Source organism: Xenopus laevis, chromosome 9_10L (assembly GCF_017654675.1).
Source record: "Xenopus laevis strain J_2021 chromosome 9_10L, Xenopus_laevis_v10.1, whole genome shotgun sequence".
Classification (NCBI taxonomy): domain Eukaryota; kingdom Metazoa; phylum Chordata; class Amphibia; order Anura; family Pipidae; genus Xenopus; species Xenopus laevis.
The window spans coordinates 5,274,082-5,301,993 of NC_054387.1; the positions used below are offsets into that span (position 1 = coordinate 5,274,082).

Below are 27,912 nucleotides of genomic sequence, written 5' to 3' on the forward strand. Positions count from 1 at the left end.
ATGTAACTGAATGTTTATGGCGGTCCGTCTTATAGAGAAAATGTTGTTTATCTTGCGTTTCATTTCCCTTAAACAAACAGCGAGAGCACAACGCGTTTTTTGTGCCAAATATCGGCATTTTGGGAGTTCTGTCCCGTGCACACGCTTGAAGGTGGTACACATTAGGGGGTTATTTATTATGCTCTGAATATCCGAATTTATTAAAGGCTGATGGTCGTAAAAGTCCGTCTCCGAAAATCCGGCATCTCAAAGCTCTCGAACAAATGGGGAAGGTCCCAGTGTCTGCGCTGCTGTCCGTACTGATATCCAATAATTGCGGGGATTTCCGAAAAATTCGTAGTATTTGCAGAAAAGTACGAAAAATTTGTACTTTTCATGCAAAGCTCCGAAGTTATCGGATTTTTGCCCATTTTTTTTAAAATGACAAATAAGGTCCATTCGGGCAGTCGGAGTTGAGCGGTTTTTTATTTTAGAAATGCTTAGAAAAATTCGGACCTTGATAAATAACCCCCTTAGAGTTAACTTTGAGTATGTTATAGAATGGTTCATTCTAAGCATCTTTTCAATTGGCCTTCATTTTTTCAGCTTTTTAATTATTTGCATTCGTCTTCTCACACTCTCCAGCTTTCAAATGGGGGTCACTGACCCCATCTAAAAAAAACCCCAAATACCTTGGAAGGTTACAAATGTATTGTTATTGCTACTTTATCAGTCTCTTGTTCAGATCAGTGCATGGTTGCTAGGGTAATTTGGACCCTAGCAACCAGACTGCTGAAATTGCAAGCTGCTGAATAAAAAGCTAAATAGCTCAGAAACCACAAATAATAAAAAAATGAAATGGCCAGTTCTTTTTAATTGGACTTAATTTTTTCTTTTTTTTTTAGAGTTTTTGAGTTATTTGTCTTCTTCTTCTGACCCTTTCCAGCTTTCTTATTCAAATCAGTGCATTGTTGCTGGGGTAATTTGCACCCTAGCAACCACACTGCTGAAATTGCAAGCTGCTAAATAAAAAGCTAAATAGCTCAGAAACTACAAATAATAAAAAATGAAAGCCAATTGCAAATTGTCTCCGAATATCAGTCTCTATATTATACTAAAAGTTGATTTAAAGGGGAACAACCCCTTTTAAGGGCAGTAAGGGTTGCACTGGAGAAAGGCAATGCTACAGGTTATTTCACATATAATCAAATGGAATTGTTTACACTGAGCTGTCAGGGAATGTCAGGCAGGTGGAAAACAGGCTTGGATTGAGGCGGGTTCACTTTCAAACAACGTCTTAAGGCTTCAACTCCTCTCACCCTCACACGCAGTGGACTTGTGCAACTGTCTCGTAATTTGTTGTGTAAATAAATATATATATTTTTTTCTAAATTAATAATAAAACAAAAACCATGTTGTTCGGCAGTATTATTAGGGGCTCTGGGCGGACGGGCCTGTAAGGTAGATCCGCTGTAAATTCCCTTCATTTTTTTTGTGTGTGCGCGTGTGTCTCTTTGTGTCTCTCCCTCACATGCTGTGGGTATAAATTTTCATCCGAGTATTTTGTAATATGTCCTGTTTGTCCTTGTATTAATAAAAATGTGCTCAGACTGGCAGGAACCTCTGGCTTTCTGTGGGAATGGGCAGAGTGCTTTTATTTTGGAACGTGGGCTTGTCCTTTATTCTTTCCCCGAACACCCGGGGAGGGGGTCACATGTACATGATCAATTACAGGCATTATTATATGAATATATAGAGATTTAATGCGACAATATGTTAAAACAAGGGGCATCAAGGGTCGAGTTTCGAATTGAAAAAAACTTCGAAATCCAATTTCAAAAAGACCAACCGAAATTAAGTTGAAGGTATTTTGTTTGGTCAAATAGGTCTGTTTTAGATCGAATAGGTTCCATATTCGGCCAAATTCGAATCGAATTAATAGCGCATTCGATCAAATTCGATTAGGCGTTTTTCCCCCCAAAGAACTTCTGTTTTTCCACCAATTGACTCCAAATAGGTTCTACGAGGTCCCCCCATAGGCTAAAACAGCAATTCGGCAGGTTTTAGATGGCGAGGGGTCGAATTTGAATTTTTAAAGCGACAGTACACGATAAATTTAGAATTTTTTAATTTTTTGCAAATTCGAATCAAATTTGGACTATTCCCTAGTCGAGGTACACAAAAATAACTCAAATTTTTTTCATTCGAAAGTTCACCTCGACCTTTGATATATCTGCCCCTAAGTGGTGAGATCAAAACACATTCAGTTTTGTAAATAGGCAACGTCCAGTGTAAAAGGAAAGGATGATCATGGGCAACTTGCCTATGTCCCATCTACTGTATTTTTAGGGGCTTGAGGCTCCCTTCTTGCTTGAAAAGGGGGGGAACTAAATCCCCAATATCAAATATATACAGTACTTACAATACTTTAAGTATGTTATAGAATGGCCAATTCTAAGCAACTTTTAAGTTGGCCTTTATTATTTATTTTTCATAGTTTATGACTTATTTCATCTTCTTCTGACTGTTTCCAGCTTTCAAATGGGGGTCACTGAATCAAAGGGGAACAACCCCTTTAAAAGAGGTGGTTCACCTTTAAATTAACTTGGTCTTCATTTTTTTCAAATAGTTTTTAAATGATGACCCTGGCCAAAAATCTATCAGTGTCTGAGGTTACAATTTTACTGTAATTACAATTTATTCTTATTACTTATCTTTCTATCCAGGTCTCTCCCATTCATATCCCGCTGCATGGTTGCTATAGTAAAATGCATCTTAGCAACCACATTGCTGCTGAAATGCCACACTGGAGAACTGCTGAACAAAAAGTGAAATAATGAAAACCACATCCAAAAAAGGAAACCAACTGCAACTATTGTTAGAGTATGGGTGTCTACTCATGCTAAAAGTTAATTTAAAGGTGTACCACCCCTTAAAGATGATTCCATTTTCAGGAACAGATAGATATTTACATACTCTACAGAGCAGAGCTACCCGGTGGCTAGATTCAATTATATTACAGGGATAGTGAAATATTCTATATATTAATAGGCTGGTTTATCAAGGGTTGAAGTGAAAATTCGAATTTCCTTTTTTTATATAGTAATAACTGTCAAATTCGGAAATTGTTAAAATTCGTTTTTAAAAAAAAAAAATGATTTGATTTTCGAGATTTATCATACACTGGCCCTTTAGGAACTCAAATTCGACTATTCACCACCTAAAACCTGGTGAATTGCTGTTTTAGCCTATGGAAGATGTCCTGGGATCAATTTGGCGCAGAAAAAACTCGAATAGAATTAGATTCCATTATTCCGATTGATCCTATTCACCCGACTTTGCAAAATTCGATATTTATAATAAATTTCAATTGGTCGAATTTCGAGTTCATGTGAGTTTTAAAAAACTCCCATGAACTCGACATTCGACCAATTGAAATCGACCCTTGATAAATTTGCCCCTAAACAGTAACATGTCACTATACCTATAAAATTATAATTACTCAATCAAAAAGTGACCCCCTTCCTTCCCTTTTCCCCTCCTTGTTAAAAGTACTATAACTTTGGAAGGATACAACAGAATAGACCGCTGCTTTTAGTGACTTGGTTTATATATTTAAATAAGATAAAACCTCCAAAACCAGGAAGAAAAGCAAGTCTAATGTTTTGGGGAAAAAAAATAGGTAAACTTGAGAAATGGAACTGGGATGTGATATTAAAGGAGAACTAAACCTAAAAATGAATATGGATAAAAATGGCATATTTTATATAGTGAACTTATTGCACGAGGCTAAAGTTTCAGCTTGTCAATAGCAGCAATAATCCGGGACTTCAAACTTGTCACAGGGGGTCACCATCTTGGAAAGTGTCTGTGACACTCACATGCTCAGTGGGCTCTGATTGGCTGTTGAGAAGCTAAGCTTAGGGCTCGTCACTAATTATCCAGCAGAAAATGAGCTTCCCTGGCTGTAATATAAGCTGATGCTACAGGTTTGCTGATTATTAAATTCTGATGCTAATTGCTCTGGTTTCTGTGCTGCCATGTAGTAATTATGTGTATTAATTACTAATCAGCCTTATATTGTGACATTTCTATTCTATGTGTACTGTATATTGTGAGTGGGTCCCTAAGCTCAGTAAGTGACAGCAGCACAGAGCATGTGAATCAGTGAATCAGCAGAAAAGAAGATGGGGAGCTAATGGGGCATCTTTGGAGACACAGATCTTTACTGCTAAAGGGCTGTGGTTGCCTTGGGCTGGTACAGAAGCACAAAACATCATGTACAATATTTCTAGCTACCTCTTTAGTTTAACTTTCCGTGTCCTTTAAATCACAGAAGAAATCACTGTTCCTTGCCTGTGGCTCGCGTGTGGAGACAGTGGGTGATATAAGGAGCGAAGATAACAACAGTGAGTGGGCACAGAGCATAGCGGAAAAAGTTTAAACAGTAGAACAGCAACGGGGAGTCAGTTTGTAGGGGCAGACGATGAAGGAGGCCAAGCAATAGCAATGAAAGGACTAGAGTGATAGCCCTTTTCCTCCAGTCTGTGGTGCCCCCACACAGCTGATTGTACAGGGGGCAGTGAAGGGCAAATCCTAGTCCTAAAGCGCTGGCTGCACTTCGGGTCACTGAAGAAAAAGGTCTGGTCTCCAGGCGAATCCACTCGGGTTTTGCACACCATTTGGTAGCAAGATTGATAGACCTAAAAACAGATTGCATCAGTGAATTACATAAAGGCACCAACATTCTTTGTTTCTAAATTCAGGTACTTACCAGGACAGATCCACCCCAAAAATGCCCATTCCAAAATATATGAGAAAGGCCCCAAAGAGCAGCAGGAGGGATGTCAGTGTGAAAAATAGTAACGTGCGGCCTCGAGAGACAGTGTGTGGTAAACTGTGTCCCAAGCACATGCCTAAATGTTGGACAAAACAACATATTTTAGCTACGGCACCAAGACCAGCCCTTCTAATCCATCCTATCAAAACAATACTATTCACTGTCCAATCACTAACCTGCTATGAGACCAGCCACAACCTGGTGGGGAAAGTGTGCCAGGATAAGGACTCTGGATATGGCAACTCCCACCATCAGCATAATATACAGTATAATGGGCACCAAGCTCCACAAAGGCCTGAAAGGAAGCATTCATTAGCAAGCTATGTCTCTTATTTTAATATATAAACCAAGTCACGAAAAGCAGCAGTCGATTCTATTGTATCCTTTCAGTTATATTAATTTCAATGAGGAGGGGAAAAGAGAAGGAAGAGGGTCACTTTCTTAGGCACCATTCCACTCGCCGACAGGTAAAGAACTGTAAACTCAAGCGATTAAAGAAAAAGATTAAAGACAATTCATTGTTTAAAGGGGACCCGTCACCCAAAAACATTATTCAAAATTCTATTTTATCACATTAGTCAAGCAAAATGAACTTTAATTCCACTATATAAACGCTTTGAATATTGTTTCCTTCACTCTGGGAACTCATAATTATAGCAAGCAGGCAGGAGCCATTTTGTGGACACATTTTAAGGCAAGCCTTGCATCATCTCAAAATCTTGTTTTTGCACCAGAATAGGGGACCCGATTTCCATCCCCATGCACTGGCTACACAATTAAACGGTGAAGAGAACAGTGGAATGTGGGGAGAGCAGCAATTTCTGGAAAGTGCTAAATGGAAAGTGAAAGTAATTGTCTAAGGCATAGAGGAGGGGAAGGCAATATTTGATTGACAGCTGAGATTTTTAAATGAGTTTACAACAGTTATGAATGCTTTGATAAAAATTAGAAATTCGATGTTATGTTTAATTTGAAAAGGACTTATTATTATACAGCTTTTTGTGACTGGGTGACAGGTCCACTTTAAAGGGGTGGTGCATCTTTAAGTTAACTTTTAATATGTTATACTAAAGCAACTTTTCAACTGGTCTTCATTTTTTCTTTTTTATCGTTTTTAAATTATTTGCCTTTTTCTTCTGATTCTTTCCAGCTTTCAAATGGGGCGTCAGTGACCCCATCTAAAAAAACAAACCCTCTGTAAGGCTACACAGTTATTGTTACTTTTTATTACTCGTCTTTATATTCAGGCTTCTCCTATTCATATTCCAGTCTCTTATTCAAATCAATGCAGGGTAATTTGGACACCGGCAACCAGACTGCTGAAATGGTGAATTTTAGAGCTGTTGAATAAAAATCTAAATAACTCAAATACCACAAATAATAAAAAATGAAAACCAATTGCAAATTGTCTCAGAACAACACTCTCTACATCATAGTTAAAACCCCTTTAAGCTACAAACTCCAGAGAAAAGTAGGGAGATGCTGATGAAGAGTTTTTCCTTGATAAAGAAAAGAGCCCTGGTCATTTCTCATTGCCCCACCTGTATAAGCATCTTACCTCTGGGGCTGTAGGTTGGTAAAGAACATCATCACTGGCCAAAGTGCAGCTCCTGTGATCATACAGTGCCCTGAGGGGCTCCCTAGAATTAGAAGAAAAACAAAACATGTTGATAGATGCCAGTAACAAGTGACGGGGATACCATCTTTGGCAACTTATCCCCGTCACTTAAATTCCCCCGTCAGGACCCTCATAGTTAGGACTATCTCCCGTACACACTGTCCTTATAAATATGAAAGTGTACCTGGGTCCTCAGTTAAAGGATAAGTAAACCTAAAAAATAAGCTAATTTAAACGACATTCATCATTTATTTTTTTTAGATTCCAAGATATTAAGGGAATGATACATGTACTGTTAACATAAATTCATTTTGTTACAATAGCGCCACCTGCTGGTCATTTTCCCCACCAGTCGGACAACCAAGTAGTCAAGGAAGTCGTCAGAAGAAAGAAAAAGTGCTTAGAATAGCACCCTCATTAATTTTCTATTTTAAGGTTTACTTATCCTTTAATCAGAGTGGGAAACATTCTGTGTCTATAGTCCCATTGGTTATCTAATAATAACCCAGCAAGCCCTTACAGTACATTTCTCCATGTCTCGTGCAACCAACCTATGTATCTATGGCCGATATTTCAAAAACGTCACTATCCTTCCCCAGTGTGGAACCTGAACACCATGACTGTGATCGACTTCTCCACCTCCGGTACTTACCGGGCCCTGTCTCACATGTTAATGGGAACTGTGTTAAATTTAGGTCACTGTGCTGCCCATGTTCGCGTATCCACCAAAATGGACGCTCCCCAAATAAAAACCTGTTAAAAAAAAAAAGTACACGTAAATTAAAAAGCAACATATTCATTAGTCTCTACAGACAACAGCCCTTCCCATGTCACCCATAGTTTAGTTCAGACAATGATTAGTTCTGAAAATTGAGTATAACTGTGTTTCTAATGCTTGTGTTTTGGGCTTATTCATGTCAGACATATGTAAAAAAATGCACTAAATGTGCCTAGGTGCTGTACCCCATAGCGACCAATAAGATGTTTGCCCTGTAAATGCTGCATGCTGATTGGATACCTTATATTACATAAGGGCTCTAACACGTGGGGGTTTCTTCGTGTAGTGCAGGGGTAGAATGGGGCAGATCGGTTTAGATATTTTCATTATAGGGCAGAAAGGGGTAAGTCATGTGTTCCCATGCATGCATGAAGAATTTCCTGTGTACAAGAGCCCTAACCCAATGTATGTTCTTATGGGTTTTATTTAAGTGCCCAGGCTCCCAAATATTGTCCAAAAATATAGTTGAAGGTCAGTTGACGTCTGAAGAAACTGACCGTTGGACATTTGTAAGCCTGTTGCAGGGAAATTAGATTAGAAGCTTCATTAGAGCAGTGACTGTGGGTCATTTATCAACACTAGGCAAATTAACCAGTGGGCAGTAGCCCATGGCAACCGATCAAATTGCTGCATTTGTTGTTCTACTTGCAGCTGGCTTTTTAAAAGCAAATCACTGATTGGTTGCTATAGGTAACTGCCCATGGGCAAATTTGCCCAGTGTTGATAACTGGGAATGATCCAATTGTCTGCAATTTTATAGATAAGAATCAGGCCTTGACTGGGATTCAAAATAGGTCCTGGTATTTCAAGTACACAGAGGCCCAAATTACTCCCCCACCAGCCTGTGTGAATTCTGACATTTTACAGCATTTGTCAGAATCCACAGATTGCCAGTCTAGGCCAATAAGGATCCTAAGAACCTACGCAGGATAGGTATTGAATAAGCTGAAAGCCGTGAGATAAGTATGGAGTGTTAGAGTCGCACCATTTAAACACAAGATTGAACCACTCCGAGAGGAGCCCAGTCCACAGCAGAGCCACTCCCAGCCTGCGACACATGCAGTAAGCCAGCGGGAAGTAGATGACGTAGATGTGTGCGGGGTCTCCCAGGTGATTCACCCACAGCCAGAACGGAGAAAAGTCCAGACATTTTTCTTGCAAATAAGCAGCCAAGACAACTCCTGAACTATGCAGCGCGTCCATCTGGAAGGCAATGTGAGACAACAATAGGTTTTAGTTCAAGGAGCTGACAATCGCATTTTATCGCTGATGGTTTTTGTTACAGGGACGTGTCTTCCATCATAGCTCCTGGTTACCATAACCTATCCTGTGTTACTTTCTTTAGCAAGAACTACATTTCCACATGGACCTCCCGTCGTTGGGTAACAAATTAAAGGGGTGGTTCACCATTAAAGGAGAACTAAACCCCAAACTAATAAAAACTCCTACCCTCCATAGTCCCCCCTCCCCCACACAGGTGTTAATACCTGTAAATGCCCCTAAGTCTTTAAAGGGATCCTGTCATCGGAAAACATGTTTTTTTCAAAATGAATCAGTTAATAGTGCTACTCCAGCAGAATTCTGCACTGAAATCCATTTCTCAAAAGAGCAAACAGATTTTTTTTATATTCAATTTTGAAATCTGACATGGGGCTAGACATATTGTCAATTTCCCAGCTGCCCCAAGTCATGTGACTTGTGCTCTGATGAACTTCAATCACTCTTTACTGCTGTACTGCAAGTTGGAGTGATATCACCCCCCTCTCTTTTCCCCCCAGCAGCCAAACAAAAGAACAATGGGAAGGTAACCAGATAGCAGCTCCCTAACACAAGATAACAGCTGCCTGGTAGATCTAAGAACAACACTCAATAGTAAAAACCCATGTCTCACTGAGACACATTCACTTACATTGAGAAGGAAAAACAGCAGCCTGCCAGAAAGCATTTCTCTCTTAAAGTGCAGGCGCAAGTCATATGACCTGGGGCAGCTGGGAAATTGACAAAATGTCTAGCCCCATGTCAGATTTCAAAATTGAATATAAAAAAATCTGTTTGCTCTTTTGAGAAATGGATTTCAGTGCAGAATTCTGCTGGAGTAGCACTAATAACTAATGCGTTTTGAAAAAACATGTTTTCCGATGAAAGGATCCCTTTAATTACTCCTCGATGCAGTCAGCGCAGCTCACAGGCGCCATCTTCACCTCCTCGGGAATCTTCAGGTCCCTTTGGCAATTTCCGCGGCTGTCAGCGCGATCGCCGATTACTTACTGAAGACTCCTGAAGCGGTGAAGATGGCGTTTGTGAGCTCTGCTGCGCTGACTCTGCATCGAGGGGTAATTAAAGACTTAAAGGGGATGTTCACCTTCCAAACACTTTTTTCAATTCAGTTGTTTTCAGATTGTTCCCCAGAAATAAAGACTTTTTTCAATTACTTTCCATTATTTATTTTTTTACTGTTTTTCCAATATCAAAGTTTAAATGAATGTTCGCGTCTCTGGTGTTTGAGTCTGGCAGCTCTGTAATTCAGGTGCAGATTCTGTTACAATTTTACAACATTTAGTTGATCCATTTCTCAGCAGCATCTCTGGAGTATCAGTAACTATTGTATCAACTCTAACAGCTGCCTGTAATGAAACCCAGGGATTCTGCTCAGCAGGGACAAAGATAAGAAATGTATCAACTAAATGTATCAATTTAGAACAGTGTTCAGGGTCGGCGACCCCTCCTCTCAGAGCTGCTTCAGAATGTGAAAAATGACACTTTACACTTCCAATATTAGAAAAACAGCCCCACAGAAAATAGTAATTGGAAAAAGTCGTTATTTCTGGTGAGCTAGTTGTTTGAAGGTGAACAACTTCTTTAAGGGCATTTACAGGTATTAACACCTGTGCGGGGAGGGGAACAGGGAGGGGGGACTATGCAGGAGGTAGGGTTTTCATTAGTTTGGGGGTTTAGTTCTCCTTTAAGAATCCTAGGGGCCACTGGAAGAAAAGTGGGATCCTATGTAACAAATGTGTAGATGTCATCTTAAGATGTACAGACTGCAGCCCTCCAGCAGAGTTTAAAGAGGTGGTACATCTTTAAGTTAAAGGAGTTTTCACCTTTCAGTCGTTCGTATAATGTAGAGAGGGATATTCTGAGACAAATTGCAACTGGTTCTCATTTTTTACTATTTGTGGTTTTTTACTTATTTAGCTTTTTATTCAGCAGCTCTCCAGTTTGCAATTTCAGCCATCTGGTTGCTAGGGTCCAAATTCCCCTAGCAACCATGCACTGATTTGAATAAAAGACTGGAATATGAATAGGAGAGGCCTGAATAGAAGCACGAGTAATAAAAAGTAGCAATAACAATACATTTGTAGCCTTGCAGAGTTCTTGTTTTGTAGATGGGGTCAGTGACCCCCCATTTGAAAGCTGGAAAGGGTTAGAAGGCAAATAACTATAAAAAAATGAAGGCCAATTGAAAATCTGCTTAGAACTGGCCATTCTAAAACATACTAAACATTATTGTTAAGGTGAACCACCCCTTTAACTTATAGGCTAATTCTAAGCAATTTTTCAATTGGCCTTCATTTTTTTTTTTAATTATTTGCCTTCTTCTTCAGACTCTTTCCAGCTCTCAAATAGAGGGGGGGGGATCACTGACCCTGGAAGTGCAAGCTGGGGGTGATTCTAATTAGGGATGCGCCAAATTCACTATTTTGGATTCAGCCGAACCCCCAAATCCTTCACGAAAGATTCGTCTGAAAACCGAACTGAATCCTAATTTGCATATGCAATATAAGGGGTGGGAATGGAAAAACATTTTTTACTTCCTTGTTTTATGACAAAAAGTCACGTGATTTCCCTCCCTGCCCCTAATTTGCATATGCAAATTAGAATTAGGTTCGTCCTGGCAGAAGAATTCGGCCGAATCCAGAACAGAATACTGGATGCGGCGCATGCCTAATTCTAATGCTCTGTTCTCATGCCAATATAAATTGCATGCTGCTTAACACAAAGGGGGTCTGCTGGGGGTCAGGTACTTGCGAAGAAGCAGATAACTGGCAGTTGCAGGTATAGTTGCGGCCTGGCGAGTCTCTGGTGTTAAATAAAGTAAGTTTTACTCTTTAGTTAAATATTTTATATGCCCTTTCCACTTCTAATTTCCTACAACATCGTTTCTTGATCTTGGTGGTCAGCGGGTTGCAGATAAGGCAGTTGTGGGTAGCGGCTCCAAGCAGGTAAAATATGGGTTGCAGGTCTGGGTTTTAAAAAACCTGTGACTCTCAGGTAATTCCGGGTATCCCAGTAGCAATCAATACTCTAGTCTCTTCCAATGCTTCCCAAGGCAGCCCTGTAACAACCAGCAGGTCTTGCTGTCAATTCTGCCTCCCCAACTGCCAGCTCAGCACCAGTCTCATACTCCTCTAATGGCAAATTCACTGGCAGCCTGACTGGGCACATGCCAACCTCTCGCTGGCTGCATTGGAATCCCATTGGCTCCTGATAAAACTGGCCCTAGTGTGATAGGGAGCCAAGACTGAGCTCCACTGGGGATCATGGACAAGACAAAGCAGCCCAGCTGTCAGTGCAACCTAACTATGGGCACGTGTGCGGGTCACTTCACACCATCCCAGTCCCAGCAGGGCGGCCACAGACACAACTACCACAGTATAAGGAACATTCATCTCTCACAGTTACAGCGCCTTGTTGACTCCCTGAATCCCCCCAAAACCCAATTCCTGTAATATTTGCAGAAGCCGCCCTGTCCTCCCCACACACTGTCCCTCCTCTAGCAACACTCCCTCACACAACCTGACGCAAAACAAAGCGCCACTCAATCTGCCCAGTTCCACGTCGCACTCACCTCCCAATCCCTATCTGCGCTGCCGGCTTCCAGGCTGCCCCTTTTCATTGGATCCTGTTTCCCGCCCCCTCACGGACCCGCCTCCCGGGGAGGCGCATGCGCGTTTGTATGACGTTGCTGCGTGTGGTGAATGAGGCAATGTTGTTACTTCTCCATTCACTGTACAATGGTCTAACGAAACAATAAACATCATAATGGCATAAAATAACAAACGTAACTATTGGAGTAACTGAAAGTCACAGGGCACCATTATTCAGTAATAACTGTTGGGCACCAATAAGAAGTGGCACAATGGCACCACATTTCTCTTCCTTCTTCCCTTTGCCCAACTGCTCTTGCCAGTAGTGTAACTAGATGTTACTGGGCCCCACACCAAATACATTGTAGGGCCCCCAAAATATCCAGATGATTTCCTGCTTTACCAATTTGCTGGTTAATTAGGGCCTTATGGGGCCGAGGTAGGGTTGCCACCTGTCCGCTATTTCACAGGCCGCCGCCTAGCCAGTAAAATACCAACCAAGGCCGCGCCCTGTATTACAAATTTACCACCAATGTAGCTGCCAGTAAATTTGTGCTCCCAGCCTGCCTCTGATCCACCTCCAGCCTGGCCCTTTCTAGCTAAAATACTTACAGATTCCATGCTCCTCAGCCCCGCCCCCTCGGCAGTGGCGGAACTACCGGGGGAGCAGGGGGTGCGAGCGGGCCAGGGGCCGCACCCCCTCAGGGTCCCCGGCAGCTCACGCGCCACTGACAAATGCGGCTAAATGCGGCCGTACGGATGGGGGGGCCCGGCTGCGCCTCACGCACCAGGGTCCGTCCCCCTCTAGTGACACTACTGCCCCTCGGCATGATCCCACCCCTGTGACATCACCGTTCTGCCCATTTATGTCACGTTCCTACCCCTCGTGGACCCGACCCTCTTGGCTGGTAACGTTTTTTTCAAAAAGGTGGCAACACTTGGCCTAGGGAAAAAAAATACCTGGTTCCTGGTTTTGACCCTTGCCTGCCTGATCACGTTTTGAACTCTGCCTGCCCAGACCTGGCCTGATTTGTTTACACTCACTTTCTGCCTGCCTCGACCCGGCCTGTTCCAACTACGATTCTGTCTAAACACCTTGCACCACGACCTTCTGCCCAGAGACTTGGTTTACAGTTGTGTCCCTTCACTTGTTTAGAACCTTTCGCCTTGCACCTCTTGTTTTAAGACCTGGCGGCATCTGAGTAGCTGAGGGCTCCTCCCGAGGCCAAAGGCGGCTGCTACAGGCAGAAGCACGAACCGAGACCAGGGTGCTTGGCATTGGTTCTAAATTCTGGGTGCCAACCGTTACAATTGGGATCATATCACTGGCCTTCCTATATATTTATCTTTATTCCCTATTAATAACATTGGGATCACTGACCTTCCTAGATATTTATCTTTATTCCCTATTAATAACATTGGGATCACTGACCTTCCTATATATTTATCTTTATTCCCTATTAATAACATTGGGATCACTGACCTTCCTATATATTTATCTTTATTCCCTATTAATAACATTGGGATCACTGACCTTCCTATATATTTATCTTTATTCCCTATTAATAACATTGGGATCACTGACCTTCCTATATATTTATCTTTATTCCCTATTAATAACATTGGGATCACTGACCTTCCTATATATTTATCTTTATTCCCTATTAATAACATTGGGATCACTGACCTTCCTATATATTTATCTTTATTCCCTATTAATAACATTGGGATCACTGACCTTCCTATATATTTATCTTTATGCCCTATTAATAACATTGGGATCACTGACCTTCCTATATATTTATCTTTATTCCCTATTAATAACATTGGGATCACTGGCCTTCCTATATATTTATCTTTATACCCTATTAATAACATTGGGATCACTGACCTTCCTATATATTTATCTTTATTCCCTATTAATAACATTTGGATCACTGACCTTCCTATATATTTATCTTTATTCCCTATTAATAACATTGGGATCACTGACCTTCCTATATATTTATCTTTATTCCCTATTAATAACATTGGGATCACTGACCTTCCTATATATTTATCTTTATTCCCTATTAATAACATTGGGATCAACCATCATTTTTACCGGCCAGGCTGGCTAGGTGGCAACCCTAATGGGGCTCCTATACCTTCTGGGCCCCCCTGCAGCCTGGTCTGCTTCCTCTGTAGTTTCGCCCCTGGCTATTCTTTACATTTTTTCCTATTAAAAACATTGGCACAAGCATCATTTTTACCGACCAGGTGGCAAACATACCCACACCACATGTACCCCATCCACTAATTTGCTCTCCACTTCTCTGGTGGCTGCAGTTTAGGACTGGGTGGTATGTTATGATCAGAGATAAGTTCTCATTGTCTATTTTGATATGGAGCAAAGGTCCATTGAAAAAGTATGTAATTTCAACAGAGACATCTATCTACATCTCCCTGTGATTCATTCATGTTGCCTATCAGCCAAGATCTCTGCTGGGCCCTCTACAATCTTTTGCACTTAGCAGTCAGTCTCTATTGCTACCTCTTAGGCCAGAATAAAGTTCGGGACCTACGGGTCCATGTGGCCCTTTAGGACTGTGACTTCAAGGAATCCATCATTGCATTGCCTTCTCCTCTCCCCCCTTTAGTACTTCCCTCCTCTTTCATTTGCAGCTGTAAACGGGTCCAGGTGGGGGAGACAGACAGTCCGTGTGGGGGTGCATTGGGCACTGGGAAGACAGATTTATCGTCTACGTCAGTTTAGAGTTACCCGTAAACTGCATTCTTTTTAAACGATTCTTATGCCCATTCTCATAGTTCTCATGCTTGAGCACCAAATTAAAACTAAAGGCCAAGAACCCTCAATGACTAAAGATTGTACATGCAGATTAGGCTATAATAATTTGCTACCATACTGCACCCCTATATGCCGTGTGTGTGACAAAAGCTAGAAAATTGTGCACGCTGTGTTTAGTGTTGCTGAGATTACCCACCATTGCACAATGTTCTATCATTTAACAAGGCTTTTGAGGTGCAGTACAGTAGTGCTAGTGCGTATGAGCCATTTATTTTATCTCTTCCCAAGGGTTGCACTGTTTTTTCTCCCCTTACCAATCGATATCTTCTTAACTAAAACCTCCGACCCAGCCGCACAGCTCCAGTTTCCTTCCAAAATGCACCCGGACAGCAGCAGAACACCAGTAGAGGAAGCTATGGTCAAACCTTGACTTCCTACACTTCATAGTCATTCTTTCCTGCTACAGAAAAATACTTTCATTGGCTAAACAACTGTGCTCCTCTTATCTCCCCTCTTGGCTAACTTACTCCCCTACCCACTACTACTTTATTTAGAGAGAGAATAAAAAATACTATCTTAGTATAATATATTCTCCCCATTTAATTGAGCTATAGAAAGCTCAAGCTGTTTATTCAGACATTATCACTCTTATATCTATAGAAATAAGTCAAATCAACTGGACTTGCTGTGTTTCTTTCTTGAAGACGTTTCACCAGTCATCCAGCTGGCTTTCTCAATTCTGAATAACTTGTACATAGGATCTTGCTTCGATTTATATCCTCTGGAATGTTGCTCCAATCAGCATGATCTGTTTATCATAATCCACAATGATGTCATTAAGTTAGGTGTTGATTGTTTTAGCAAAGGGACATGTGCCCAAGGCTCACTGGGAAGACCTTTACATCAAATTATAATTATTTACTTGTGGTGTCTCTTGGAGTAGGATGCGAAGTTCTAAGGGCTCACATTACTAGCAATAAATATAAGTGACTTCCCCTGTAATAAGCTAAGTCATGTCAGAACAAATGCTGAACCTCAATAAGGGATTTTGAAGTGTAATAGGCATCTATAATATGGTCTTTAGCCTGGTAACAACATTGAAACATCTCAACCTCACAACGTGACCTTATCATACCATCACAGGTTCTCCAACCCCTTTTCCAATACACCTGACCTGTTCTCCTCTCTTTCACCTGTCCCTTTCAACTGAAAACTTCCATCCCCATTAGATAAGCATGATATTTTCATATTCTCTGAAAAACATCATTCCTTCTCTCCTTATAACTACAATCTTAAATTCACTCTTTGTTCCAGCTTGATAATTCTTGAAAGACTCCACCCAACCTATGAATTTGATCACATTTGATCACATTTTCAGGCCAGAACTTCTGTGCTCCACTGGTCTCTGTGACACAGCTCTTTACTGCTATACATTTTTTCATGAACTGTAACAACATGTCCTGACTTACACGAATCCACCAATGTTGACTGCATTTCCTCACATTCATTCATTGCTATTTTCAATACATGGCCTACTTCCAACAGTACAGGATCCACAAAACCTAATACTCAATCCAATAACACGTCACATCTAAACAACTTACTTATTTTAGGGTTTCCAATCACCTGGCTTTCTTCGCTTACTCGGGTCTCTAAAAAACATTTAACAAAGATATTGAATGTGGCTTCCCTCTGTATCTCTGATCTCATGAAGAATTCCTCACTATGCACATTACACTCTATTTCTGACCTTTATCTCTCTTTCCCTCTCATAACATCTTTCCATTATTGGCTGCTTCCCTAAACTCCCACCTCTTCAAGGACATTTATGCGACTCTTTTTGGAGTCTTTCAAGACAATACACTCTTCTCCCTAAAAAAAACTTTCTAACATTTATTTCAAGCCGGTAGATTGGAAGGTCCCTTTGCCACATTATTCCATGTTGTTTGGTATTAATTGCAGTTCCAATATACATTAACGCTTGTGGCAAAGCAATTTGCTGCTGGCTAAAACCAGAGGGGTATACTTGTACTTTACCTAAGCAGTGTTGCCCTCTGCTGGATTTAGTGTAGTATACACAGTATTTTATCGTTATATCCTCTTCATAAGCTCCTGATATCATACTTGGTGGCATTACTATATAAATCCATGCTGATGACAAAATAATCCTATTGCATTTTTGATGCTTAAGGGTTTTTAGTAAAGTTATGGCTTAAAGCTTCATGTTAGTGAAAGACCACCAATAAAATACCTGACCCCAATAAAATACCTATCTAGATTACTAGATGTATATCTGCCCAGCATCTGCAACTAAGAAATTATTGCCAGCAATAGTCCTGTTTTCTACTAGAAACATTTTAGAACTAGAATGGCTGCCCCCATGGCTACACAGCAGCTTGTTTATATAAACTATAGTAGTACTTATCTGTTATCTACTGTGTATCCTGTGCTTGAATGGCTGCCCCCATGGCTACACAGCAGCTTGTTTATATAAACTATAGTAGTACTTATCTGTTATCTACTGTGTATCCTGTGCTTGAATGGCTGCCCCCATGGCTACACAGCAGCTTGTTTATATAAACTATAGTAGTACTTATCTGTTATCTACTGTGTATCCTGTGCTTGAATGGCTGCCCCCATGGCTACACAGCAGCTTGTTTCTATAAACTATAGTAGTACTTATCTGTTATCTACTGTGTATCCTGTGCTTGAATGGCTGCCCCCATGGCTACACAGCAGCTTGTTTCTATAAACTATAGTAGTACTTATCTGTTATCTACTGTGTATCCTGTGCTTGAATGGCTGCCCCCATGGCTACACAGCAGCTTGTTTATATAAACTATAGTAGTACTTATCTGTTATCTACTGTGTATCCTGTGCTTGAATGGCTGCCCCCATGGCTACACAGCAGCTTGTTTATATAAACTATAGTAGTACTTATCTGTTATCTACTGTGTATCCTGTGCTTGAATGGCTGCCTCCATGGCTACACAGCAGCTTGTTTATATAAACTATAGTAGTACTTATCTGTTATCTACTGTGTATCCTGTGCTTGAATGGCTGCCCCATGGCTACACAGCAGCTTGTTTATATAAACTATAGTAGTACTTATCTGTTATCTACTGTGTATCCTGTGCTTGAATGGCTGCCCCCATGGCTGCACAGCAGCTTGTTTATATAAACTATAGTAGTACTTATCTGTTATCTACTGTGTATCCTGTGCTTGAATGGCTGCCCCCATGGCTACACAGCAGCTTGTTTATATAAACTATAGTAGTACTTATCTGTTATCTACTGTGTATCCTGTGCTTGAATGGCTGCCCCATGGCTACACAGCAGCTTGTTTATATAAACTATAGTAGTACTTATCTGTTATCTACTGTGTATCCTGTGCTTGAATGGCTGCCCCCATGGCTGCACAGCAGCTTGTTTATATAAACTATAGTAGTACTTATCTGTTATCTACTGTGTATCCTGTGCTTGAATGGCTGCCCCCATGGCTACACAGCAGCTTGTTTATATAAACTATAGTAGTACTTATCTGTTATCTACTGTGTATCCTGTGCTTGAATGGCTGTCCCCATGGCTACACAGCAGCTTGTTTATATAAACTATAGTAGTACTTATCTGTTATCTACTGTGTATCCTGTGCTTGAATGGCTGCCCCCATGGCTACACAGCAGCTTGTTTATATAAACTATAATAGTACGTATCTGTTATCTACTGTGTATCCTGTGCTTGAATGGCTGCCCCCATGGCTACACAGCAGCTTGTTTCTATAAACTATAGTAGTACGTATCTGTTATCTACTGTGTATCCTGTGCTTGAATGGCTGCCCCCATGGCTACACAGCAGCTTGTTTCTATAAACTATAGTAGTACTTATCTGTTATCTACTGTGTATCCTGTGCTTGAATGGCTGCCCCCATGGCTACACAGCAGCTTGTTTATATAAACTATAGTAGTACTTATCTGTTATCTACTGTGTATCCTGTGCTTGAATGGCTGCCCCATGGCTACACAGCAGCTTGTTTATATAAACTATAGTAGTACTTATCTGTTATCTACTGTGTATCCTGTGCTTGAATGGCTGCCCCCATGGCTGCACAGCAGCTTGTTTATATAAACTATAGTAGTACTTATCTGTTATCTACTGTGTATCCTGTGCTTGAATGGCTGCCCCCATGGCTACACAGCAGCTTGTTTATATAAACTATAGTAGTACTTATCTGTTATCTACTGTGTATCCTGTGCTTGAATGGCTGTCCCCATGGCTACACAGCAGCTTGTTTATATAAACTATAGTAGTACTTATCTGTTATCTACTGTGTATCCTGTGCTTGAATGGCTGCCCCCATGGCTACACAGCAGCTTGTTTATATAAACTATAATAGTACGTATCTGTTATCTACTGTGTATCCTGTGCTTGAATGGCTGCCCCCATGGCTACACAGCAGCTTGTTTCTATAAACTATAGTAGTACGTATCTGTTATCTACTGTGTATCCTGTGCTTGAATGGCTGCCCCCATGGCTACACAGCAGCTTGTTTCTATAAACTATAGTAGTGTTTCTTAGCAAACACATCAGTTTTTACCAATGTGGGGGAACAGTAGTTGATATTTTCATTACTTAGTTTAACATTTTTCGGTGTTACTAGTCCTTTAATTTTTAGAATCATGTCAATTTCCCAATCAAGCTAGAGGCAATAGGCTACTCCTCGTGAGCGTGACAATGTTAGAGCCTCTAGTAAAATGAAGAAACCCCACTAAAGATGGCGGGAAGTAGCGTGCTCTTTGGTAGGCGTGGTAACGCCGCGTCTCCTAGGTGATTTCCCAGCAGGCCAGAGTTTGACGTTGGCTTCTTAAGAATACGTGCTGAGGTCGTGTTGCTGTAGCACGTCACGCAGGCCGGCTGGAAGATGGCGGGTCCGGGGGAATACTTCGCCATTGGTGCCTATGTCTCGTGCCGGACCTGCCAAGAGACGAGACTGCAGGGCGAGGTGGTCGCCTTTGATTACCCGAGCAAAATGCTGGCGCTCAGTATCCTTTATAGCGAGGAAGCGGCGGATAATGTATAGGAAGCTGCTGTGTGGGGGATGGGGACGGAGTGGGGGAAGGGAGGGGCTGCCGAGAAAATGGAGTGAGAGGAAGGTTATGAGTGGGAGAGGCTGTCAGCTGCTTCTTGTTCTGTCCTATAGTCTGTCGTACAGTCCGTGTGTCCTATAGTCCGTGTGACAGCGCTCAGGCCTGAGGGACACGGGGAAGGGAATGTGGGGGATGAATGGAGGCTGAGGGGATGTTTATAGGTCACAGATGGGAGGACAGGTGTGTGGGGCAGTGAGTCTGTAGAGTAAAGGCCATGGGAAAGGCTCGTGTGGGGCTTCTGGTCACGTGGGGGAGAACTGGCACCAGTCACGTGTCTATAGGAAATGGCTGATCTGCAGGATTGTCTGTAGGTGACTAGCTGCACTGCCTCTAGTTGTTTGTGGGAGGAGCTTTGTGTCAGGTGGGTTTGTATGAGGGGCTGTGTGTGAGTGAGGGCGAAGCGTGTGTGGGTTTGGGGTATCCGGGTATAGATCAGGGATCCCCAACCTTTTATACCCGTGAGCCACATTCAAATGTAAAATGAGTCAGGGAGCAACACAACCACAAGTCCCTTGGGGTGTCATGGCCTGTGATTGGCTATTAGGTAGCCCCAATGTGGACTGGCAGCTACAGGAGGTTCTACTTGGCACTATACTTAGTGTTTAGTATACAATTAAAACTTGCTTCCAAGACTGGAATTCAAAAAAAAGCTCCAGCTTTGAGGCCACTGGGAGCAACATCCAAAGGGTTGGAGAGTAACGTGTTAATCATGAGCTACTGGTTGGGGATCTCTGGTCTAGATTATAATGTATATTGGGTGTGGCACATTGAGGGGGCACTTGTGTTTCAGGTTGGGAATATGTAAATCTAAATCTACTGCTCTGGTGTTTTAGATTATTATAGAGGCAGGTCTGGACTGGGAGTCAAAATAGGCCCTGGCATTTCAAGCCCAATCAGCCCCCACCAGCCACTAAATAGTGATTTTCTATGGCAACTTACTGCAGCCTCTCTGGTATTTGCCAGAATGCACAGATTGCCAGGCCTGTATAGAGGGGTCACATGTTGGATTATACTGGGGGTGGGGGTATGATGGGGTATGACAGAGTATACTGGGGAGGTATGCTGGAGTATACTGGGGGGGTATGAGAATATGGGTCTTCCAAATTTAACCTGAGGAATGCTGGGCGTGACTAGGAGCCTTCATGTGGATGGTGAGCTGTTTAGGAGAGAAATGGGTTGATTAGAAGTTTGTTCATTTCAGTCAGTCTTACTGGAATTGGCCAATGAGCAGCTGCTGCATTCAGATCATGGACAACTTTATTTATTGTAGTTGGTTGATTTGGTATATAAACAACGTTTTTCTGCGGGGGAGCTTTTTCTTGTTAAATAGTCGATCTATACCAGGAGCAGGTACACTGACTGGGTGTCTTAATATTTCTATTGAACGATCTATGAGCTTCTGTCCCTGTTGTCTCCTTAACCCCCTTGTCTGCAGAGTGTCCCTCCTCCAGTGGGAAGGCCAACCACGCCGATATCCTCCTCCTGAATTTGGACTACGTGTCTGATGTAGAGGTGATTAACGAACGCACACAAACCCCGCCTCCTTTAGCCTCTCTCAATATCACCAAGGTAGGAATCCGTTTGCTGTTGGTTATCGGTTTTCTTAGGCGGTCTGGGGGCGGCGGAGTGCTCTGGGGGGGGCGGCGGAGTGCTCTGGGGGGGGCGGCGGAGTGCTCTGGGGGGGGCGGCGGAGTGCTCTGGGGGGGCGGCGGAGTGCTCTGGGGGGCGGCGGCAGTGGGAGTGGCAGGGGAATGCTGGTAGGAAAACATGCAAGCATGGTAAATACATACAAAGTCATGGAGGATAGTGGCACCACTTGAATTCATCCTAGGACCCTAGTCACTGTACTAAGTAAAACTTTGTGAATCTTCTTGCCTGTATGTGTGCAGCTTGCCAGCAGAGCTCGTTTAGAGAAGGAAGAGAAGTTGAGCCAGGCCTACGCTATCAGTGCTGGAGTGTCGCTGGATGGACAACAACTTTTTCAGACCATACACAAGACGTGAGTCTTCCCCCTCCATCTCTTGCAGGTCCCGTGAGTAGAAGCAGCGTTGCAGAGTCACATTTACATGCTGTAAAAAGCAGCCGACCCTCTGTGTTTCTTGGTGTTCTGTAACGAACGCCAACTACTTGTCTGCTGACACCCTGCGGGTATTGCCGGCATTAGACACAAGAAAATGCCATTCTCACTGCAATATACTTAAATGCTATAATAATATACTGTATTAATATACTTCCAATTATTATTTTACATTCTTTCCTTTTGTAGTTTGTTTGCTGCTGTCCATTGTCTGGCAGTCGTTGTCCGTCAGGGAGCCCTAGCAGATTTCTAGAGACATTTACTTGACTTTTAAACTTGAATCCCATGTTTGTCCAAGCTTCATATACATCAGGGATCCCCAACCTTTTGAACCCGTGAGCAACATTCAGAAGTAAAAGGAGTTGGGGAGCAACACTAGCATGAAAAATGTTCTTGGGGTGCCAAATAAGTACTGTGATTGGCCATTTAGTAGCCCCTATGTGGATTGTCAACCTACATTGAGGTTCTGTTTGGCAGTACATCTGGTTTTTATACAACTAAAACTTGCCTCCAAGCCTGGAATTCAAAAATTAGTACCTGCTTTGAGGCCACTGAGAGCAACATCCAAGGGGCTGGAGACCAACATGTTACTCACGAGCTACTGGTTGGGGATCACTGATATACACCTTTAAAGGACCAGTAACATAATTAACATAAAAAAAATAGTTTCTACTTAACGAAAAAAAACACCAAGTCACTTAACTTTAAATTCGCAAAGTCTATGTTAAGAAATAAGTTACTGATACTCCTCTTAAGAAACGGCGACATGTCGATGATCCATCGTGTGGCGCTCGATTCCTCCTTTCTGGCTATCCCCTATAGAAGGCTGGGAGAAGAAATCGAGCGCCGCACGATGGATCGTCGCCATTTCTGAAGGAGCACAAGTGGAGAATCGGTAAGTTATTTCTTAATAAGGACTTTGCAAATTTAAAGTTGTGTCTTGGTGTTTTTTCTTTGAAGTAGAAACTAATTTTTGACCTTGGACTGTTGATGTATGGGCAGTATATACCTATACCTCCTCCAGCATGAGCTCAATCAATGGGCATCAAGCATAGGAAAATTGCTTCTCATTTTTAACAAAGGGTGTCTCTTTAAAATACATTTTTCGTCTTTTAAAATGAGCTCAGTTATTTCATGAAATAGAAAGTGAAAGCAGTGTTAATTTTTTTTTTTAACTTCCTGTTAGAAATAGGGTAAAAGGGACACTAGTATCTCTGTTTGTCTGCGACTTTCTTTCCCGTATTTACCCTTTATTTATTTGTTTTATTTTTAATTTCCCCTAACAGGATAAAAGACTGTAAATGGCAGGAGAAGAATATAGTCGTTATGGAAGAAGTGGTCATTTCTCCTCCCTACCAGGTGGAAAACTGTAAAGGAAAGGAGGGCCGTGCCCTGACCCACGTCTGCAAAATAGTAAGTATCATTCTAGTGATGGAGGGGATAGACTCATATCTGCCATTTTTTTTCAGGAAGGTTTAAGCCACTTTGTTTACCTATACTCTGCTTCTTGTTGGAGTTTTACATGTTTCTTCAGTTTTGGTAATCCCATAAATTGCACTGTGCTGCTTTATTTTTGGCTTGAGTGGTATATTGGGAATATTTAATTAGGCTCATTGAGGCGCAAGTTGGCCAGCAAAAATAGATATTTTACATTGAGATTCTTTATGTTCAAAAAATGACTTTGCAACTGACTGAAGACTTCCATGGTAGCACTCTCCAGGCAGGGAGCGATGGGGGAATGGGAATGAAGGTTCTGATAGTCACAGCTTATCCTCGGAACACAACCTTAACCAAAAAGCCCTATTTGCCATGGTGCTTTTTATTTTGTTTAAAATTTAACTAAAGAAGTAAAGTAATAGAAATGTTGTACAAGATGTTTTGAGCTTTTGCACCAGCCCAAAGCAACCACCGCCCTTTATCAGTAAAGATCTGTGTCTCCTAAGATGCCCCAGTAGCTCCCCATCTTCTTTTCTGCTGATTCACTGCACATGCTCTGTGCTGCTGTCACTTACTGAGCTTAGGGACCCACTCACAATATACAGTACACATAGAATAGAAATGTCACAATATAAGGCTGATTAGTAATTAATACACATAATTACTACATGGCAGCACAGAAACCAGTGCAATTAGCATCAGAATTTAATAATCAGCAAACCTGTAGCATCAGCTTATATTACAGCCAGGGAAGCTCATTTTCTGCTGGATAATTAGTGACGAGCCCTAAGCTTAGCTTCTCAACAGCCAATCAGAGCCCACTGAGCATGTGAGTGTCACAGACACTTTCCAAGATGGTGACCCCCTGTGACAAGTTTGAAGTCCTGGATCATTGCTGTTATTGACAAGCTCAAACTTTAGCCTCGTGCAATAAGTTCACTATATAAAATGACATTTTTAGCCACATTTCCTTTTTAGTGTTTAGTTCTCCTTTAAGGAAGTGCACTAATTGCTCAAGAGGTACAGGGTATCGGATAATTTCCTAGAGGTCACATCATCTAGCTGTGGTTTTATAGATACATTTAATGGGCCAGTAGAAAATTCTTAATCCAACCTACAGGGTGTTTGCCTGGATTTTGTGCCTCCCATCTTGCGCTATTTCTTACATTCCCTGCTATATTTGCTAAACTGCAGTTATTCATTCCCGTAATTCTTAACATTCCTCAGTTTTAATTGTCAATACCTCAAGAATAGAGGATTGGAAGTTTTTGCTGAACAAGTCCTGCTGAAAGTACTGGGATTCTTCTGAATCCTGGATTCTATATATTCCTATAAGGCTAGTTAGAATGGTCTCTATGTTGCCCTTTAAGGCTTAAAGGTCATTTCCCTGTCCTTGGAATGTGACTAATGACCAATTAAATAGTCTGTGAAAGCCCCTCCCTCTATAAGACTACATGTTTACTCACATTTGAGAGAAAATATCTGGAGAGATTTCTGGAGATGTTGCCCATGGTAACCAATTAGATTTAAACAGCCACCTATAAGTTAGAAAACAAAAGCAAAGATCTGATTGGTTGCTATGGGCAACATCTCCAAATATTTATCTACAATGTTAGTAAACAAGCCCCACTAGGGAAGGTTGTTGCAGTTAGGTCAACGAATAGGGGAAATCTAGACAAACTATTTTATTTTTTTACTGCAGAGCTTTGGAGGAGGACATTTGTTTACCCCTCTTTCCCTTCCACTTTGATTAACCCTAAGCCAAACAAGGAAAAGTGATAAATATTTTGAATGTCATTGTGTTGTTTGACTGTGACATCTGTATGTTGGGTGGGGAAGGAAGACAATAATCCTTTCTGACCTTTTTCTATCCCCATTTGCTTTCCTTCCAGGTTGAGAAACACTTTAGAGATGTGGAAAACCAAAAGGGGGTGCAGAGAAATCCAGTCGCACAGTCACAGAAAGAGACCAGCACGTCATCCTGAGCCTTGGAACCATGTTGTCTTCATCTTCCCCATGCTGCCTGCTCTTCTCTCCACCAGTAGTGGGGTCGTCCAAAGAAGAGCTACAGGGGGTGGACCACATGGGGGGCTGAGCGGGAATTAGGGTGGGATCCGGGTAGCTTTTATTTCTGGACTAGTCACTCAACCCTTTACTTATAACAGCCAATATTCTCAATTTTGGCTTCAGAAAGGGGTTGAGGACGTATTATGTGCTAAGGAAGACCCCAAGGGCTTCATTCAGTCATCCAGAATATATTTTTTTTTTTTATTTTCTTTAGCCATTCAGGCTCTAATTCAGTTTTTTTTTCCCCTCCACATTGCATTTCTTCCACAGCAGATTTTCCCCTCCCCTTTATTTGTGTAAAGATATTTTTTTTTTTTGTCTGTTGCTGGGGAAATTGCAACCATACTCGGTCTCAGAGGGGAAAGGCAATGCAAGGCATGTCCCTCTCTGGCTGTGCAGCGGTTTTAAAACTGCCTGTACAAAGAAGGAACAAAACATGCAAAAAAACTAAAAATAAAACAAAAACAAAGCATGTTCTTTGTGCTGTTTTGACATCATTGTACATTGGTTCTCGGCAAAATGGGTCTTGGTTTATATACACGCAGGCACCGGTAAACTGGTGGTGGTGTTACTTTTAGTACGGTCCATAAGCTGTGACGCACAAGGGGATTGCATAACAATATCAAACATCTCCTGTAACAGACTCTAACAGCAGTGTTGTGCCTGTATGTATGTAAAGGCAAAAAAAATCCCATTTTACTTTAATACTTTAATGAAAAAGAAACCTATCTCCGATATACTTTAATTAAAAAATATGTACCGTTTTTATAAGAAACCTGACTGTATGCAGTGAAATTCTCCCTTCATTTACTGCTGTGGATAGGAATTGTCAGACGGTCCCTAACTGCTCTGCAGGGAAACAATCATACTTATGAACAGCAGGGGGAGCCCCCGCTTTACTTCCCAGCCATGCAGAACTCAAGCAGCTTTGTTTGTTTCCCTGTAGAGCAGTCGGTGACTGTGTAGAGATTTGTATTGGATTTTATTTTTGCCTTGTTACTGTTTCCAACTCCAGCTGCAGGGACAAAGATCATGGGGCCAGATTTAAACAGATAAACTGGGATTCTATTTGGAGGATTATTTTGCTGCAGCCACTGGTTCTGCAGAGTTGGAGAAAGTTTATATTAAACAATACAAAAACTATAAAATCCACATTAGATTACATGACAACACAGGACCCAGTGCAGTCTGTATATTCTGATTATTAATCAGTCTTGTGTATCGGCTTATGGCAGATATTATTTGACTTTGATCATTTATGACGATCCCTAAACAGCCCAGACCACACTGAGCATGTGCACAGTCTTGGTCTTGCAAAGATGTATAACAAAGTTACAAGATGGTGACCCCCTGTGGCCAACTCTGAAAGCATAAATCATTTGTTTGATTAGGCTTGTGGTGCAGTAACTAAATGTTTATGTTAAGTATACAAAATACAGCATTTCTAGCCTTTTTCTATTTTACACTTGACTTCCCCTTTAAGCAGCAAGTTTAGTTTTAATGCTGCTGGACAGGCGTTACCCCTGCAGTAACCGAAGAGAGTGATGGGCATTTTGGCTGATACCACAATATCCTAATCAAAAGCAAGGTGCCACTGTATCCTCGTATAAACAAAAGTGCAGAGTATAGAAATGGTAGAAGAAATATTCTGAGCATTATATAATTCTGGCCAGTAGAGGAATCTCTTCCCCAAGAAATGTTTTGGTTTGTACTAAGTAGGATTCCCATTACAGTATTTCAGTACACAAATCCTTCTCCATGCGCAGTATCTTTGGGTCCAGTTCCGGCAGCAGCAGACCCAGAGGCAGCACTGGAAGTCTGTTGGACACATGGAAGTCTTTGGAGTATATGTCCTAAAATGTGCACCGTACAGGGAATGTCTCCGAATTCACATGCCATTCTGTCCAACACTGTCGGCCCAGGAGCGCACAGTCTGCTTTATATTTTTGGTCTTGTCTACGGCATCCCCAGTAGTTGCCCAAAAGGGAGATTGTGAAATGTGATGGGCGAATTTATTCGCCAGGCACGAATTCCCGCAATTCACCACCGGCGAATAAATTTGCAAAACCGTCGCTAATACTCGCCGGCATCAAAAAAAAATGGATCCTGCCCCAAATTCGCCCATCACTAATAAAAAACAATAACCATATAAATCTTGCCTCGTAATGAATATTTTCTTCTTGCTGCCCCATATTAGAAAGAAACAGGACAGATTGCAAAAAAAAGACCAACTGCAACTTGCCTCCGAATAACTAGAAGTTGTTACTAAAACACCAAATCCCCATTTAAAATAGAGCTGCAGAACTGAGAATGTGA

The 27,912-nt window shown here is 41.7% G+C and overlaps 2 protein-coding genes across 2 annotated transcripts; one reads left to right on the forward strand and one right to left on the reverse strand.

The window, feature by feature from the left end:
- Positions 1 to 4,183: 4,183 nt before the first annotated feature.
- On the reverse strand, positions 4,184 to 12,161 carry g6pc3.1.L (glucose 6 phosphatase, catalytic, 3, gene 1 L homeolog). The gene is made up of 7 exons (XM_018234821.2): positions 12,065 to 12,161; positions 8,201 to 8,418; positions 7,090 to 7,190; positions 6,378 to 6,459; positions 4,996 to 5,114; positions 4,754 to 4,895; positions 4,184 to 4,682 (listed from the first exon to the last, which is right to left on the reverse strand). Exons 1-7 carry the CDS (start codon positions 12,110 to 12,112, stop codon positions 4,322 to 4,324), a joined length of 1,071 nt encoding a protein of 356 aa, XP_018090310.1. The 5' UTR covers positions 12,113 to 12,161; the 3' UTR covers positions 4,184 to 4,321.
- Positions 12,162 to 19,728: 7,567 nt separating this feature from the next.
- On the forward strand, positions 19,729 to 26,068 carry LOC108700837 (protein LSM12 homolog). The gene is made up of 5 exons (XM_018234823.2): positions 19,729 to 19,910; positions 21,451 to 21,584; positions 21,905 to 22,014; positions 23,379 to 23,505; positions 25,422 to 26,068. Exons 1-5 carry the CDS (start codon positions 19,790 to 19,792, stop codon positions 25,512 to 25,514), a joined length of 585 nt encoding a protein of 194 aa, XP_018090312.1. The 5' UTR covers positions 19,729 to 19,789; the 3' UTR covers positions 25,515 to 26,068.
- The last annotated feature ends 1,844 nt before the right edge of the window (positions 26,069 to 27,912 follow it).

What these genes read in the sequence shown, in the direction of transcription:
- g6pc3.1.L (XM_018234821.2), bottom strand. Translation starts at nt 12,112, where the DNA reads ATGAAAAGGGGCAGCCTGGAAGCCGGCAGCGCAGATAGGGATTGGGAG. An exon ending in ACCAACCTACAGCCCCAGAG is followed by an intron (nt 5,115 to 6,377) that starts GTAAGATGCTTA and finishes GCTTCCTTTCAG; the next exon opens with GCCTTTGTGGAGCTTGGTGC. An exon ending in TGTGGCTGGTCTCATAGCAG is followed by an intron (nt 4,896 to 4,995) that starts GTTAGTGATTGG and finishes TCCAACATTTAG; the next exon opens with GCATGTGCTTGGGACACAGT.
- LOC108700837 (XM_018234823.2), top strand. Translation starts at nt 19,790, where the DNA reads ATGGCGGGTCCGGGGGAATACTTCGCCATTGGTGCCTATGTCTCGTGC. An exon ending in GAGCAAAATGCTGGCGCTCA is followed by an intron (nt 19,911 to 21,450) that starts GTATCCTTTATA and finishes CCTTGTCTGCAG; the next exon opens with AGTGTCCCTCCTCCAGTGGG. An exon ending in TTTCAGACCATACACAAGAC is followed by an intron (nt 22,015 to 23,378) that starts GTGAGTCTTCCC and finishes TTCCCCTAACAG; the next exon opens with GATAAAAGACTGTAAATGGC.